This window comes from Eschscholzia californica, unplaced genomic scaffold (assembly GCF_041429995.1).
Source record: "Eschscholzia californica isolate CP2 unplaced genomic scaffold, dmEscCali1.0.p SCAF_2, whole genome shotgun sequence".
Taxonomy (NCBI): Eukaryota; Viridiplantae; Streptophyta; class Magnoliopsida; order Ranunculales; family Papaveraceae; genus Eschscholzia; species Eschscholzia californica.
Genome location: NW_028238309.1, coordinates 29,281,737 through 29,298,016, shown reverse-complemented (window position 1 = coordinate 29,298,016; position 16,280 = coordinate 29,281,737). Strand labels below are relative to the sequence as shown.

Genomic DNA, 16,280 nt, shown 5'->3' with positions numbered 1-16,280 from the left:
TAGCCCTAATCCTAGAGAAAGGGATAGATAGAAGAGAGGAAGACTCGGGACCAAACAAACCAGAAACCAGAAAACCAAAAACCACCCCTCGAAACTAGCAACCGTAATACTAAACAACCAAAAAATAAGAGAGAGAAAGGGGAAAAGATGAAGATCTTACCTGTCGACGCTTGATCTTCTCTAGGTGCCTTGTGAGTTGTTGAGATATATGCCTTGAAGAGTCCCCTGACTTGATCTTTGCCCAATCATCTTCGTTCTTGCCTAGGAATCAGTTTGTTTACTGGAGAATAGTGATGATTATTTTTTGTCTTGAATGCTAAGTGGGTAGTAGTTGGGAGAGGATCAAAGCAGTATTGAGATTTGATATTCTGATTTGGTTAATTTTGAGGGATTGAGAATGATTATAGAAGGATTTGTGAGATTTGGTAAATTGGGGATCTAGGTTTAGCGAAGAAAGGAGAGAGTGATTTCCGCCTTGATGACGTCAGGCGAGAGACTCTCTCTCCTAAAAAATCGCTGGTCTTTCACTCAAATTTAGTTTGCCCCAAAATTTATCTTCCCCTTCTCCCTTTCATCTTCAAACCCTAGCCACCCAAAACTAACCCTAAATCCATTTAAACTCAGAGACAATCCAACATAATCTGGTTTTGGCAATTTGGGAACCATAAGAACCAACCACAGTGAGCTACATACATCAGGGAAGTACTCTTATCTTTACTATTAAGTTCTTGTCTTCAATCTACCTAGAGGGAAGTCTTTCTTATTGTAATTTTGCTTCATGTTGATTTTAATTTTTAGATCTAGTCAGTTAGAACCCTAGACATTCTTTACTCATGCCTTTACTAAGCAGATCCAGGTAAACCCACTATACTTATATCACTCATCGGCATAGACCAGAACCACTTCATCTTTCTATCAGACCTAGGATTTATTACCAGTCATACATACCCTTCATGGATATGTTGTTTCATTTTGGTTGATTCATCTTCATAAATCTTTATCTCGCTATCGTCTAACATCCGGATTGACCTGTAATACAACCCTCCTCCATCAAAATCAATTGTTGACCGACGGCAAGCCGGTGGCTGGCCGCTTTGTGATGTGACACGAAAATGTCACATTTGGAGGGTCTAACTTAGACTAATTAGTTATTTTTGAGTATTATAAATAATATTTTATGTGTTTTTCATGTTAGGTACCTATTTTGGAGTTAAGCGTGTAAATCGGAATAAAGGGAACGAATTGTCACTATCATTTCATGTGCCCAAAATGAGAGAAAAAGATTTCAAGCAAATCAAATTATAAGTGGAGGCAATGGCGAGTCCAATGGTGAAGAGGGAAGTCAATTCTGAGTTCGGACGAGGAAGTTGTGAAAGATAGAAGCCAAGGTCTTTTCTTGAAGACACCCCCCTTTGGTTCTAATTGTAGAGGCTAGATTAAGGCACCTCCTTGGTCTTTAATTCAAAGCCCAACATCTAAGCCCAAGTTCAAGAATACCCAAAGAAGAAGGAAGGGGTAGAGAATTTATGAGCACCCACTTTTGGACCCAAGTCAAAGTAGTCTAAAGACTTAGTCAAGTTGACTAAGTCTAGGGTTTGAATCAAGTGAGGTGACTATTCATCTTCTTCTTCAATCATCATTCAAGGAAAAGAGTTAGGGAGAGAAAGAGGCAAGAGGGTTAGGGTTCTTCATCACTAAGTAGAACTTGAGAGAGAGAAAAAAGGAGAGAAAAAGGAGGTGGCCGGCCAAGCTAGGACGGCCAACACTAGGCCGGCCTAGCCTTGGCCGGCAGCAGCTAGGGCTGTACAACAGCAGTTCGAGCTGCTCGGGAAGCCGGCAGCAGCTCTCGGGACGGACAGAGGAGGCTACAACAGCATGGCCGGAACAGCTGATGTCCAGGTAGCAGCATGTCACGGAGTAAAATGCGGCCTATCACTGTCGCCTCTTACCCGTGCGGCACTTATGCTCTAAACCGGCTCTAAGCGTATATTGCCAAGCTCTAGCCGAACACAAGTAAGCCTTTGTCTATAGTTGCCCAAGTTTCACACCTTCCTCGAGCAACCCTGTCAAGTCCCTTGGTGGCGGAATCACACAAGGAACAATATCTCAGAATACCTAAGAGCCTAGAGGAGATTCCTATACTGCTCCACACTCACACTTGGTGGAAAGGAACTCTTATTACTCAAGAACTCTTAAGTACAATCACTTATGTGCGCTCTTTGGCACGCGTCCCAAGTCACTCAAACTCTCAAGCTCACCTTACCCTTGGTTTCTTGATTCCTAACTTGGTTGGTTACAAATGAGGATGCCTCCTCCTTATATAGGACTTGGGACACACTTTACAAGGCAGATAAATACAAAAGGGACATTCTACACTCTTCCACACACTAGCTATGCCTAGATTACTCTAGAACCTTCCGGCTTACTCCAAAGCTTTCTTGGGCCTTCTAGCATGTTCTTGATTCTTCTAGAATGTTCCACCATACTCCAGAGTTCTCCAGAAGATTCCGGAAGTTTCCGGATTGTCCCGTCCTCTAGAATATTCTAGAGTCCTCCACCTAGGAAGGAAAGGGTCACATGGGCACATAGTTTGGGCTGATTCGTGGGCCCAAATTTTACCCCGTGACAAGCAGCTGCTGGTTTCAAGGATGGTAGACGCGACAGCAGCTCCGAGCAAGCATAGGACGCACGGACGGGACCTCCTTGGACGCAGCCGCGGGCACGGGAAGCTCCTTGGATGCGCACAGCTCGGCCAAGCTTCCTTTGGCCCGGATCTATGTTCTCTTGGCCGGATTTTGAATGTTTTTGGCCGGAAACTTGGCCGGATTTTCTGATTTTTCCGGCAACCTTCTTGATCCGAAACCATGGGGCTTTTACTTCTCATGTCCTTGGCTAGCTTCCCATGTGATTTGATTTGATTTTGGGCTACAAATTTCTAGAGAGAGAAAGCTAGGGTTAGCTTTAATGGAGGTTGTGTTCTAAATGGAGAAGATGATGGTGGTCGCTATGGGGAACCCAGAAAATTTCTAAGGGGAGATCGGCTGCAACTAAAAACTCATATTTTCTGACGATCTTAGCCTCGAACCATTATCGGAAAAGGGGGATTCTCTCATCATTTCCTTTCCATTTCTTATTCAATCATCGTGTTTAGCTAACTTTAGTGTGTCGATTATATGAGATGAAATGTGATGAATTCGTGATTATGCTTAATATGATTTGATGTTTTGATTATAAATTGATGTTCATTTATTTCGATTATCGTTTTGATAGTATTTTCATGTGTCTTGTCAAGCACTTCGCATAGTTAAAAGACGAAACGAAGTATTCGATGTCGATTGTAGTTTAAGTCATAATTTCATGTGTCTTGTCATGCACTTCACATAGTTACGCGACTAGACGACACTTTCGATGACTCAAGATTAACCGATTTAGACGTTTGTTTCACTAAGTATGATCTCCGGATATACGTAGTACTTAGAGACATCTACTTTAGGAGTCGAATATCGATTGTACCTCGACACATTAAATCGGACTACACATAGTCGTAGGTTTATCATTATGGATTCCCGGACTTCGACACCTCTCTCACTTATTTGTTGCCCGAATCGAGTCTTATTGTCTCCCGACTCTTGATCCTCCGACACTTCTCTCGAATCTCTCTCGCCCATTTACATTAGATTATCTAGTTAGCTTTACTTGTTTTCTTCTCTTATTACTTATTCATACTAAAACCCTCTATTTATCCTTGTTCTTTTCTTTTTAGTCTAAGTTAGCTTTTAATATCTAGACCGAGGGATAAGACCCTTCGATATCCAAACTACCTTCCTATCCTTGGATCGATCCCGGCTTTGCCGGATTACTACTTGAAACCTCCGCTTGGGTGTGCAACCTTTTCGGGTGCATCACTTTGGCCTCTCAATTAGACCAGTAATAAATAGCATCAATTTCAACTTTCCCTTCGACCCTGGACGACTCTACATTTCGAATATTAATCTCCACCTTTGTCGCGCAGTTTTTGTGCTTATCTTCCAGCTCACCTATTGTTGATTGCATTTGTCTTTTGTTATCAAATAGATTTAGCTCATTATCCAAGTTCCTTAAAATTTTCACTTCCACCCCTTTTCGCAATTCATTTGCGATCGTTTGTCGGATTAGCTGGGTTTTTATACTCAGGCTATGACGGTGATCCCATTTACCAGGTGTCTAACCTGATTCTACTTTGTAGAACTCGAGCGGATATGGTCTCTTTATATGGAGAATACTGGTGGGATAACCCGGAATCATTTTTTGGTTCCATCTTGCAGACATCTTCATTTCTTCGTGAAACTTTGGGTGTATGTTTAATCCATCTTCAATGTTACAGGAAGTTAGGTAAAAGTTTCATCTTGCAATCAACCAGAAAGACCCTCAATATCCAATTGCATATCTTTCTCAAGAAGAGCTGCCAGACTTGCAAGCTACAGAATGAAGAACGCTCTACGAACCGGAGTTATCTTATGCAATTCCTGAGTTCTGTTATATTGTTTTACTGCTTTGCTTATTGTAATTTGGTTTTTTCTACTTTGCTTATTGTAATAGACTCTTTATTTTAATGCATTGCCTTTCCAAAAAAAATTGTTAATTTGTTTTTATAACAAGAAAATAATACGACTTCAGCGATATAAGTCCAAATAATATTTAAAATAAGTCAACAAAAATAAGTCAACAAGCAGCACGAGGAGGAGGAGGGGAAGTAGAAGAACAAGATTGTTGAAACTGTCTTGAATATGAGTCGATATCTAAGCCGGTTTGCGACCTGTTGACTCGTTTATGTTAAGGCGGTTATTGATGTTAGCGGTAGCTATGTATATTTCAGGAATTAGAGACAAGTCGCTCAGGCGGTGAGTCGGTCGGATTAGAGTTTTAGTGGCTACAAAACCAAAAACCCTAGGCATATCTTAATGTCTAATTCTCTCATGAATCCCTTGTGTAACATATTTTCTGATCATAGTGAAAAATCATCACGTCGTTGTTTTCCTTGAGGTAGGTTTCACCAACCAAACAGCATCAATCTCTTATGCTTTGTGTGGTTGTTTGCTTACCTATTTCTTTTCTTGGTTTACTTGTTTTAGTCACAACAAACTGGTATGAGAGCCTATATTCTAAGGTTCGGTGATGGTGAAATATGAGATAAAAAAGTTTGTGGAAGTAATGATTTCAATCTACGAAAGATTATGATGCGAGTTGTGTTAGTTCAACAGGGTTCGCTAAAAGCGTTGGACGGGAAAGGTGCACTCGCTAGATTGTCATTAGATGAAATGAAAGAAGATCTCATGGAAAGAGCTCATAGATAGATTTTGTTGCGTTTGATCGATTAGGTCTTGCGAGAAGTAACAACTCAATTGACGTCAAGGGAATGAGATTTGTATTGATATCAAGGTATAGTATATTTCTAGTAAGGGACTAATGTGGAGGGAAAATGGGATGCTAATAGGCATCATGCTTGCATGAGTGAGGTGGACGATAGAGTTTCTATGCTGCAGGCACCTCACATTTGAGATAAGCTTTCCATGCGCAGCTAACTAATGCCCCCATACCAAGTTTTCTATGGGCAGCCACTTAATGCTCCATAACATTTTGGGAAGTTTTATAAGGCCTCTCCAATTTTGTTAAAAGGCCTCCCATGAAGCATTTTACTTGCTAAATTATCACTGAGGGAAGGCTTTTAACAAAAACGAGGGGGCCCTGTAAAATCTCTCTAACATTTTTCATATTATTGGGCACCTTGTCAAAAGGGAACAAAACTAGAAATTACGAAATCAATTATCACACCATCTCCCTTGCCTGCAATCGTTCCTAATTCATTTTCTCTCACTTCAATTCTCGCTCCTCTTTTTTTGTTTCTCTTACAAATCTGGGGTTCTTATTATACCAATTTTCAGGTTCCAACTAGTTGTTTTCTCTCAGTTTCAGTTTCTTCGCACCGATCTTCTTGTTTTTTTGTTCATTATTACCTAACAACTGATATTTTCTTGTTGATTTTGCAGAACCATGTCCGCCATTGAAGTCCATCAGTTTGCTCAAACCATTACTTGTCATGCTTGGAGTCCTGATCAAACAAGTAAATTTTATTGTTTTTTTTTTCTTTTAGAAACCCTAACTGAATTGTATCAACACTAATCATTTAATCTACTGCACTTGAGAGGAAAATTCTCATTTCTTCCACTTCATTTACAAGTCATAAAAAGTAAAAACTCTGTGTTTTTAGTATTAATTAAAGAAGTAATATTAGAATGCTATCTGGGTTTGAAGAAATTCATAACTTAATTTAGCTTCATAGATCAGATCAATATTTAAGGAGGGGTAGTTGAAATTCTGTATGTTGCCTGCCTTGCTACAAGTTTTTATCTTCCTCTTGCTAGATACTATTGCATTATTTTAATAAAAGTTCTATGTTTCTTCAAATTTTTTTACTGGCTTGCAGCTTGCTCTGAGACTGTTGTTAAGTTGTTGGTGTATTCCGTAGAAGTCTTTGCGTTACTTAACATAAGTCGTAACTCATTTTTGTTGGTCTTCCTGGTTATATATTTCTCTTACCCTCTCTTAGTTAAGTCGATAACACATTTCCTTTTATTCTCTAGTGATTGCACTATGTCCAAACAATACTGAAGTTCATATTTATAAATTCTTGGTAGACAAGTGGGAAAGGATTCACGTGCTTCAAAAGGTATGTGATATAAATGGTTAGACTAATTTACTGTCTTTGAAAATGTTCAATAAATTAAAAACTTGAGATGATTATTTCACGTAAATATGAAAATGAAAGTTAGGTTAAACATTTTTACTACTTTCCCTTCTTGCCCACGCTAATAGTTAACGTCAATGGCCATCTAAATGTTTTTGGCTTGGCCTTTCTAATCCATACATGAGAGACTTGGATGATCTTGACTTGGATCTCCTAACTCCACAGTCCACAATACCGATACCCGATACTCTCCTCTCCCTTGCATACAACGTATATGATTCTCCGTACCCTTTTGGCTGGGTTCACCATCTAGTACCTCAAACCTAGCGTACAGGAACTGTTAGTCTTAATTAATACAAAGTTGTTGTATAAATCTATAAACTCCACTAGTTAGGTAGTTAACTATTAGATTTTCTTTAATTAACTTGCTACATTGTAAGTTTTATGGAGAAAGGATGTCTTAGACTGAGAGTAGGTGTATCTATTATTAATGAATCATAAAGAGTATATATTGTCTAGGAAAAAAGTTGAAAAAGTACTCCAACCAAGGCGTATCGAAAAATTATACCCCTAGCGTACCCGATACTTATATTATATTGTACTGCGTACCGGTCCTTGTACCTCATACGGAAGTGATCCGGGTACCGGGTAACATTGGTCTGCCCAGATATTTTTCATTCAAACCAGGGTTAAAGAAGTTATTGAGGCTCCAGCCTTGAGGTCTGACTTGAGTCCTACCTTGAAGCTATTTAGTATATACCACTTAAACGACGCCATCTCTGAAAGCAAACATGTAATACTAACTAGTATGAAGCCATTTCCGCATGCCAGTATCAATTCTGATTTACTTTACATAACCAGTTTGTGTCACTACTGTTTCTTTATATTTCATTCTGATACAGCATGACCAAATCGTTTCTGGGATAGACTGGAGCATAAGATCAAACAAACTTGTTACGGTGTCACATGACAGGAATTCGTGAGTTTCATCATTTAACTGGATCTTAGAGTATTTCAAGTGGAATATAGATATTCAAATTCATAACTATGGATTTTTCTCTCTTTTATTGTCTATTTTTATCCTAGATATGTTTGGAACCAAGAAGGATCAGAATGGGTACCAACTCTTGTTATTCTTAGGCTAAATCGTGCTGCTCTTTGTGTTCAGTGGAGTCCAAAAGGTATTGTGCTTTCTGGTGTCTTTCCTAGTATCTTATTCAATTGTTTCCTGTGTATGCACTACAATTTCTCGGCTCAAAAATAGATTATTTATCTTTCTTCTTCGTCGCAAGTTGGGATATATCCCTTACAGCTTGCTAGCATATTTCAAAGTGAAAAAGATTACAGTCTTTCCTGGTATCTTATTCAACTGTTTCCTGTGTGTGGACTACAGTTTCTTGGCTCCACAATAGATTCTTTATCTGTCTCCTCTGTTGCAAGTTTAGATATGTCCCTTTGGTAGCTTGAGTTTTTCCATGCTACCATATTTGAAGTGAAAAAGGAAAATAAATTCTTTATTGTAGTTCTGATAAAGAAAAATCCTGTTATGAATAGAAATATCCCCTTACATATTTGTACGATTGATGCTTCATTTTTTGCCTTTTTCCACTTATGGTCCCCAATGTTCGAAAATACGTTTTTAAGCCTCGAGGCGGTGGGCTCCCAAAAAGCGAAGCGGTGCCTTGAAGCGTATGACTCGATGAGTAAAATACGTAGTTTTATATATATATATATATATATATATATATATATATATATATATAAAAATATATAACTTCAAAGAGTGTAAAAACGTAACATAACATAGTTCACTACCAATCTACCATAATATAAAGTCTCAAGGGCTTCACAAACTCATAACACTTAAGCAAACCAAAAAACAAAAATAAAGCCATGTTGTCCAACATCTCAACCAAAAACAAAAAAGAGTTTTTCTCTTCAACAACAATAGAAAGTAGAAACATCAATAAAGATCTAAAAATCAACAATTATAACTTAATGTCCTCCCAAAAACAAATCAAACAACTATAAAGATCGAAAATCAACAATTATAACTTAATGTCTCCCAAAAAACAAATCAAACAACTATTACTCTATTGGAAACAATCAAACAATAACTAACAACAATTAACAACTCTATTATACTTTATTAGTGTCACAATAGTGTATATTATACACTATTGTGACACTAACAGTGTATAATATACACTGTTAATACACAAGTACACTGTTACACACTGTTATGTCACATAACAGTGTATAACTTTGTAATCAACTAATCAAGTATGAAGAAGATGGAGGCTAGAGAGAAAGACAGAAAAAATCAAGAATAAGATGGAGGCTAGAGAGAGAGAGAGAAAACCGAGAGAAAGAGAATGAAGAAGATGTAGACTAGAGAGAGAGAGAGAGAAAAAAAAAAAAACAAGTACAAATCAAGAAGATTGAAAAGAGAGAGGAAATACCTGATGCGGGAGAAGACGATGGAGGCTAGAGAGAGAGAGAAAAAACCGAGAGAAAGAGAATGAAGAAGATGTAGACTAGAGAGAGAGAGAGAAAAAACAAGTACAAATCAAGAAGATTGAAAAGAGAGAGGAAATACCCGATGCGGGAGAAGACGATCGAGGCTAGAGAGAGAAAGACGAGCTGAAAAAAAAAGCCCTAGAAGTCCTCTGTTCTGATTTGAACTTAAAATTCTAAATACACCCCTATTTTTGACTCGTACTCCTTGTACGCCTCAAGGCGCACCGCCCCAAAGCGCACGCATCAGGCTCTAAAGGCGTACGAGTTGAAATTCACTTGCAATGCGTAAGTATTGACTCGGTTAAGGTACGCATCGAAGCGAAGCGCGCCTCAATACGTACGCTTCAACCGCTTTTTAAAACATTGATGGTCCCTGTGTTAGAGAGTCCATTTATGTGCTCCTGTACTTGTGTTCATGTTATAAAGATTTAAGGAGCAGAACAAATTTATACGAAGTAGGAGATGCAAAATCTTTGGAGTACACAACTAGGGGACTGGAAGATTGGCAATTTCTAGTTGTGCAATTGTGTAGGTGCATGTGTGATGATTCGTAGAATGCTCCGTGATGTTTGTTAGTTCGTGGACAGTCCAAGGCTATAATTGTTATATTGTTCTAGTTTCTAATTCTACAACCAAATGCAACTTATTCTCTTTATATTCTGCATTTTCATTTGCTTGTTGCTACGAAATGTACTTTATAAATGGAAATGAAATGATTCGCTAAGTTCTTGTAAGTTATGTATTGTGCTTTTCAGAAAACAAGTTTGCTGTCGGCAGTGGGGCTAAAACTGTCTGTATCTGCTACTATGAGCAAGAGAATAATTGGTTAGTTGAAACTTTCTCCTTCGTCTTTTACGAAGAATTCTCTGCGTAAGGGCGTTTACCATTGACTCCCTCTATGGTTTATTCAGTTTCCATATTTGTTATATCCTATGATAAACTTGGTATGTTCGGCAGAACTGTTTGCAGACATTTGCCACTCTTATTAATGACAGCTTGTTATCTGCTTATCTCTTAGATAAAGAACAGTTGCAATAAGTAACAGCTATACTGGTAAACATCCAAGGATTAGCCAATGAGATTATATAATTAATAAATCATATTCAGATGTCCTAGATGCTTTAGGCTAACACTATACCTTTTTTGCTTGAACTTGGCTATACCAGCTGTAGTTCTTTTGTCTCCTTATCTGCCGCAGATCCTTATTATGTTGTGCTATGTTCCATTACCTAGGTAGACATTAAGTTCTCATTTTTTGCTCATGTATGGAGCTTTGAAAAATATGAGTTTGAAATACATAGATCGACCAATGAACAATGTTTTTCTTCTAGTGTGTAGATTTTAGAAGTTTTTCATCATCCTTATCTTGATAAAACAATAATCCTCTTTCCCTATCTTTTTGGCATTTCACTAATGAGAGTTGGCATAGAACTTTTATCAGTTTGAGTTGTGGCTCATACAACTGTAGATATATGCAAAAGGACCATTGTCTAGTTCCAAAATTTGTTTAGGTCCATATTTAGTTCTTCCGCAATATCATGTACAAATATGCTCTTACGGATACCTAGCTTCATCGCGTCGAAATTTATGTTGGTTAACACAAAATAGGACATGGTATAATATTAAATGATGTGAACTTTCATTGCATTCCCATTCAGAAAGGTACTTTTTTTTGATGACTTATAAACGAATAATTGGATTTTCTTCAGGTGGGTTAGTAAACTTATCAGAAAGAAACACAGTTCCTCTGTAACAAGTGTTGCTTGGCATCCTAATAATGTATGTATGCTATCCTTATCCATTTTCTTCGTTCAGAGGTTGACATGCATAATGAGATAAAATAAAATGGGAACTGGAGAAACGTGAATATATAGGAAGTGATACAGTGTTTGCATTATCATGCTAATCCATAAAGAAAAAGTATATTGAACATATTGGTGAAATAGATAAATTATATAGAGCACTGACAAATACTTTTACAATCTAGAGGTTCCTATAAAGTACAGTCTGTTTCGGAAATTTGTGCTCTTATTTTCCGCTCCGTAAAGATATAAGTTTGTCTGTTTGTTATAAGTTTGGTTGAGTTGTTCTACTGATCTAATGAGAACTTTTCGAGGCTTATTTCTTTCACAGTTTCACTGCCTGTTGCAATTTTTTAATCACAAAATTGATATTTTTCGCTGAAGTCCCTTAGAATATATATATTTCTAATCATAAAATTGAGTTCGCAACACAGCAGTGAGCTTCCATTGATTGGTGCATGGGATCCAATGAATCACCCGTTTTTAGATAAAGATTCACTGCTATTGACGTGTTAGTTCTGAAGTTCGAAGCTTTTCTCTTAATTCTGCATGTTCAGTAATTAAGGGCCAGGATTGATTTGTTGATACTTGCTCTTAATTTACAGATTCTTCTAGCAACAACATCCACTGATGGAAAATGCAGAATATTCTCCACTTTCATCAAAGGTGTTGATTCAAGGTATATTTACGTTTTAAGAGTTCAGAATTTGTTTTCAGCAAACAAGTGAGCTCTGTATTGCCACGTTTTACTGAAAGCATGTCTGATGTTTCGCTAATGACCAGGGATTCAGGAACAAGCCTTCCTCCTGATGCGAAATTTGGAGAGGTTCATTATCTATACTCATTTTCCTTCTTTAGAGCAACTATCAGAGTGCATGTCGGCACCATTTTTTTTCTTGGAACAGGAGAAGAATATTGAACAACCGCAAGGGAAGAAATAAAAGCTATACCTATAAAAAGAGAACGCAAACAAACAAAAAACAAAAGATAAAATAGCAATGTTCTAATAAGGGCTTCACAATTCAACGCAAATCGTGGAGAAAGACTTGTGACTCCCACATCTTTCGTTAGCCAAAAAATATAGCAAGGATGACAAGCCAATTTAATAATGTCAAGATCCCTTGTAGCCATTTGGAATTGGCTATAGTTGTCATATATCAATTCGTAGGGGTTGTTTGGCATTGTTGGAGCTATGTATACAAGTGTAAATTTGTATGTAGTGTGACTTTGTAAGGGTATTTAAGTTTCTACTTATATTCCTTGTAAAAGGCGTAGTATAATTCGTTGTAAGTTTCAGAAGAAAATAATCAATGAAAAAGAAATTCCAGGTAGATCCAACTAAACGAGCTGAAACCAGACAAATTTTCCCAAAAACGAGTGGAATCATGAGAAGGTTGGGTCTTTATCGAGCCCAAAACCAGAAATCTAGAGAGAGAAACAAGATTTACCAATTGTAGATTCACTCCATTTGTAGCTCTGTACCATGTTGTCAGTTAAACGTTTAGAAAAAATTGAGTGACTAGGAAGAGCAGCTGGAATTTCTGTCATTGAATATTTTCTTCTAAGACTTACAATGAACTGAACTAGGTTGTTACAAGGAATATATAAGTATAGACTTAAGTGCATACGAAATACAAATTTACACATACATACATAGTTCCAACAGGCATTAATAGCGGTTAATTCCTTCTGGTTTAATTCTTTTACTTGTAAATTTTTCCTTGTATATCCTTGCACCAGCTTGACAACAGATGATCCTTCCTCCTGGATTGGATTTTTCTTGTCAGTTTACCTATTTTACATTATTATTGATATCAATAGAAGATATTCTGGATGTATTTGTTCCTGAGTCATCAGGAAGTTGGCATTCAGAAGGATGCCAATTGAAGGATATGTTGCCAGATAGTTTACTTAAGCCAGTAAACAAGGCTGTCAAACTGTTGCCACATTATACACCATATCATCTTTGTACTTTGTTTTGTTTTGTAACTCCAAACTCTGAAAAGAATTTTCCTCAAAATATTAGTTTCTTTGTCATTTGCCATGGCTTAAAAATAAAAGAAAGTATTCATAAGCTAGTGAAAACATGGTTTATATGAATCAAGCGACATGTAAGTATGTTATGATTTGTTATCCATGGGGTTGTCCAATGTTTCAGAATCCATTAGAAGGACCTCTTTAATATCAAATCTAATCATATCGGTGAATGGGCCTCTTGTGTTACTCCTTACCTTTTGCCTACGTGCTAACTGCTAAGACTTATATATTTAAGATGAAGCCAAGAACATTTCAACGATCTCATTAAGTGTTACGATAACCTAAGTTGCTCCTTTGTCGTATTTCCGATCGTCTTCAATTTTTTGAGTATATAGGTAGTCCATTTCGCCGCTTTAGTTCAGGCATTCATTAATTATAAGAACAGCACATCACGTGTTATTCAATTCTTCACACAATTCTGACTCCCGGTGCCTTACTGAGTTTTTGTTTTGTTGAATCAGCAAATTGTGCAACTTGATCTCTGTTCTAGCTGGGCATTCGGGGTGAAATGGTCTCCAAGTGGCAATACTTTGGCTTATGTAGGTCAGATATTTCTTACTTTGTAATGAGAAACTTTAAAGGGTAGCATCTTTCCTAAGCTGACCTTGTTGAGCAGGTCAGCTCGGATTGCTGACCTTTTGAAGTTTCTCTCGTGTAGTAAATATTATCAGCTATTGACTTTATACTGTTTTGTTCTCCTATTGGGGCTACACTTTTATGATTTCTTTCTAGGCATACTCTTGCGTCATAAAGTTTATCCTTAGGTCTGTTCTCGGTTCGATCAACGAGTTACTCAGGCCGGTATAATAGAACTATTGGCAGTTTACTATGATTATATTCAAAGCATTAAGGTCTTTAGGCTTTAGGAAGCCTGAACCCAAGGATTAAAAACCCAATTACAACCTAGGATCTCTGATTACTTGACAATGCTTTAGAAAAGAAGCCTGCAATCCCCTCCCAAACTAAAATTCCCTTCTTGGAAGACAAATCCACAAAAACAAAGATAGACACGAAGCCCAACTGGGAGCTCTAGACAGACCACAACCCAACTTGACGGAATGTAATGCCTAAATATCATACAGCTTCTACAGTCTGTCATTCCATGTACAAAGCCACCTAAATGATGTTCTAAAATCATTTTTAATTTTTCTGATACCATATATTTTTGCCACTGCCAGGTCACAATTCTACTATCTACTTTATTGAAGATGTTGGTCCTGCTCCTTCTGCTCAGAGTGTAGCGTTCCGGGATTTACCTCTTCGTGATGTGGGTCAGCATCCTCTTTTGTTAACCTTGGATATCTGAATATTATCATTTTCTGTTTTTGTTTCTTATCCCTTAATGCTTAGGCAATTTTGACCTTTCTCCAGATCTTGTTCGTATCTGAGAGAGCGGTAATAGGTGTTGGGTTTGACTGTAACCCAATGGTGTTTACTGCAGATGACAGTGGGTTATGGTATGAAATGTTTTCCTCTTTGGTTTATTATATGTACTCTTTAGAAAATCTTCAGTTCTTGCTTCTTGGATAGTCCAATGACCGTTTATTCACATTAAGCACACAAGTACAGAAGTATGTAACTTCAGATATTTTTGAAGATAATCTTGTGAGTCGTGAACACTTTTGTGCCATTAACTTGATATCAATATGGATAGTAGGAGTATATAAGGTAGATATGTTAAAATTACTAGCAAGTTGCAAAGCAATGATATTAATGATGTTTTGTTTCCGTAGGAGTTATGTCAAATTGCTTGATGGAAGGAAAACAGCTGCTTCAACCTCAAAATATGGTTCGCAGGTAATTTGGTGTTTTAATAAATGAAATGCTTTGTATGGTTGCTAAAACTGTTCGAAAAGTCACGTGGCTCTTAAAGAGGACCAACTGCATTGCCAAGGCATGAATCCCATTTTCCTCGATAAAAACCAACACATTATACCACCACCAAGTTGGGATTTCGAGTTGGAGATTGTTCTTTCCATGTACACGATTTGTTTGGAGTGGAAAATGTAGGAGCCTACTTTTTTCTGGAATGCTTATATTTAAACATATATAACCAATCATTTCCTAAAATATTTTGTGTATCAGTTTTAGTAGTGTTAGGGTATTTTACAGTATCACATAAAACTTGGCACAATTTTTTCCGGCTTTCCAGTTTTCTGAAGCATTTGGGAAATTCTATGGTCAATCAAAACAAGGAATGAGCAGTGACACAGTTGAACCTTCAAAAGCTCGAGGAGGTGTTCACCAGAATTGTATAAAGTATGTCTTGCTCGTTTCTTTATTATGTTGCCTGTACGTTTCCTTTCATTTTATTCTGTTTTATCATTTTCTGGGACTTTAGAAATTTGTTCCTTCTACACAGTTGTATCATACCACTGAAGAAAACAGAAAGTGGTTCAGTTACACAGTTCACCACGTCAGGTTAGTTAAAACAACAAATATTCATTTTTCCTCGCAAATCACTTTAGGAGCTAACTTATCTTTACCATGTTCTTTGCCATGTAATTCTCAAACAGGATTAGACGGGAAAGTAGTAATTTGGGACATACAAAACCAAGCAGACTTTTCTCTGTAACTTCTATTCTCCTTCTCGACCTTCCCAATGGCAATCGAGAGGTTTCTTTTTCGTCAAGCTCTCTGGCAGATATAAATGATATTCAAAGTTGTTGATTCGACCGAACAAGTTAATTATTCTGATTTTATTTCTAATTTGGATGGGTAATGTCTAAACTTTCTTCAACAATCAAAACTTTCATGGGGGCAAGTTTCACTTATTTGTAAAGAACTATGATCGCTTATTTCATGGGATGAAAATAAGAAACTACTCCAGGATTGCAGTCTTGGCATGGATGAATCTGGATTAACACTAAAATATAAGACTAGTTTTCCAAGTTTTCTTTTATAATTTGAACATTTCCGTGATAGTATAACGTGGAATGAGCAATTACAAATATCGGAATAGAAATTATAAACATTGATATTACACCTCAAACATAAGAGGCCTATGGGTTCTACACTTCTACATAAAACTATGAAGTATACAAGAGCTGCGTAGCATAAAACTTAATTCTTTTATCACCTCATGGTGGTTAATGATAAATGTTGATGGTTCATACACTGAAAATGTGGCCTCGTGTGTAGCGGTCTTCACTATTGTAGGTTTTTGAAGTGGGGAGCGAAGGTTACATCACCACAAT

General features: G+C 37.2%; 1 protein-coding gene across 1 annotated transcript; it reads left to right on the top strand.

Moving 5' to 3' along the window:
• Positions 1–5,734: 5,734 nt before the first annotated feature.
• On the top strand, positions 5,735–15,974 carry LOC147557295 (actin-related protein 2/3 complex subunit 1A-like). Its single transcript, XM_086658231.1, has 16 exons — positions 5,735–5,921; positions 6,027–6,100; positions 6,621–6,706; positions 7,627–7,703; positions 7,811–7,905; positions 10,000–10,069; positions 10,954–11,023; positions 11,652–11,725; positions 11,830–11,872; positions 13,545–13,626; positions 14,262–14,350; positions 14,455–14,540; positions 14,817–14,880; positions 15,236–15,342; positions 15,446–15,504; positions 15,600–15,974. Exons 2-16 carry the CDS (start codon positions 6,031–6,033, stop codon positions 15,656–15,658), a joined length of 1,131 nt encoding a protein of 376 aa, XP_086514357.1. The 5' UTR covers positions 5,735–5,921; positions 6,027–6,030; the 3' UTR covers positions 15,659–15,974.
• Positions 15,975–16,280: the final 306 nt, after the last annotated feature.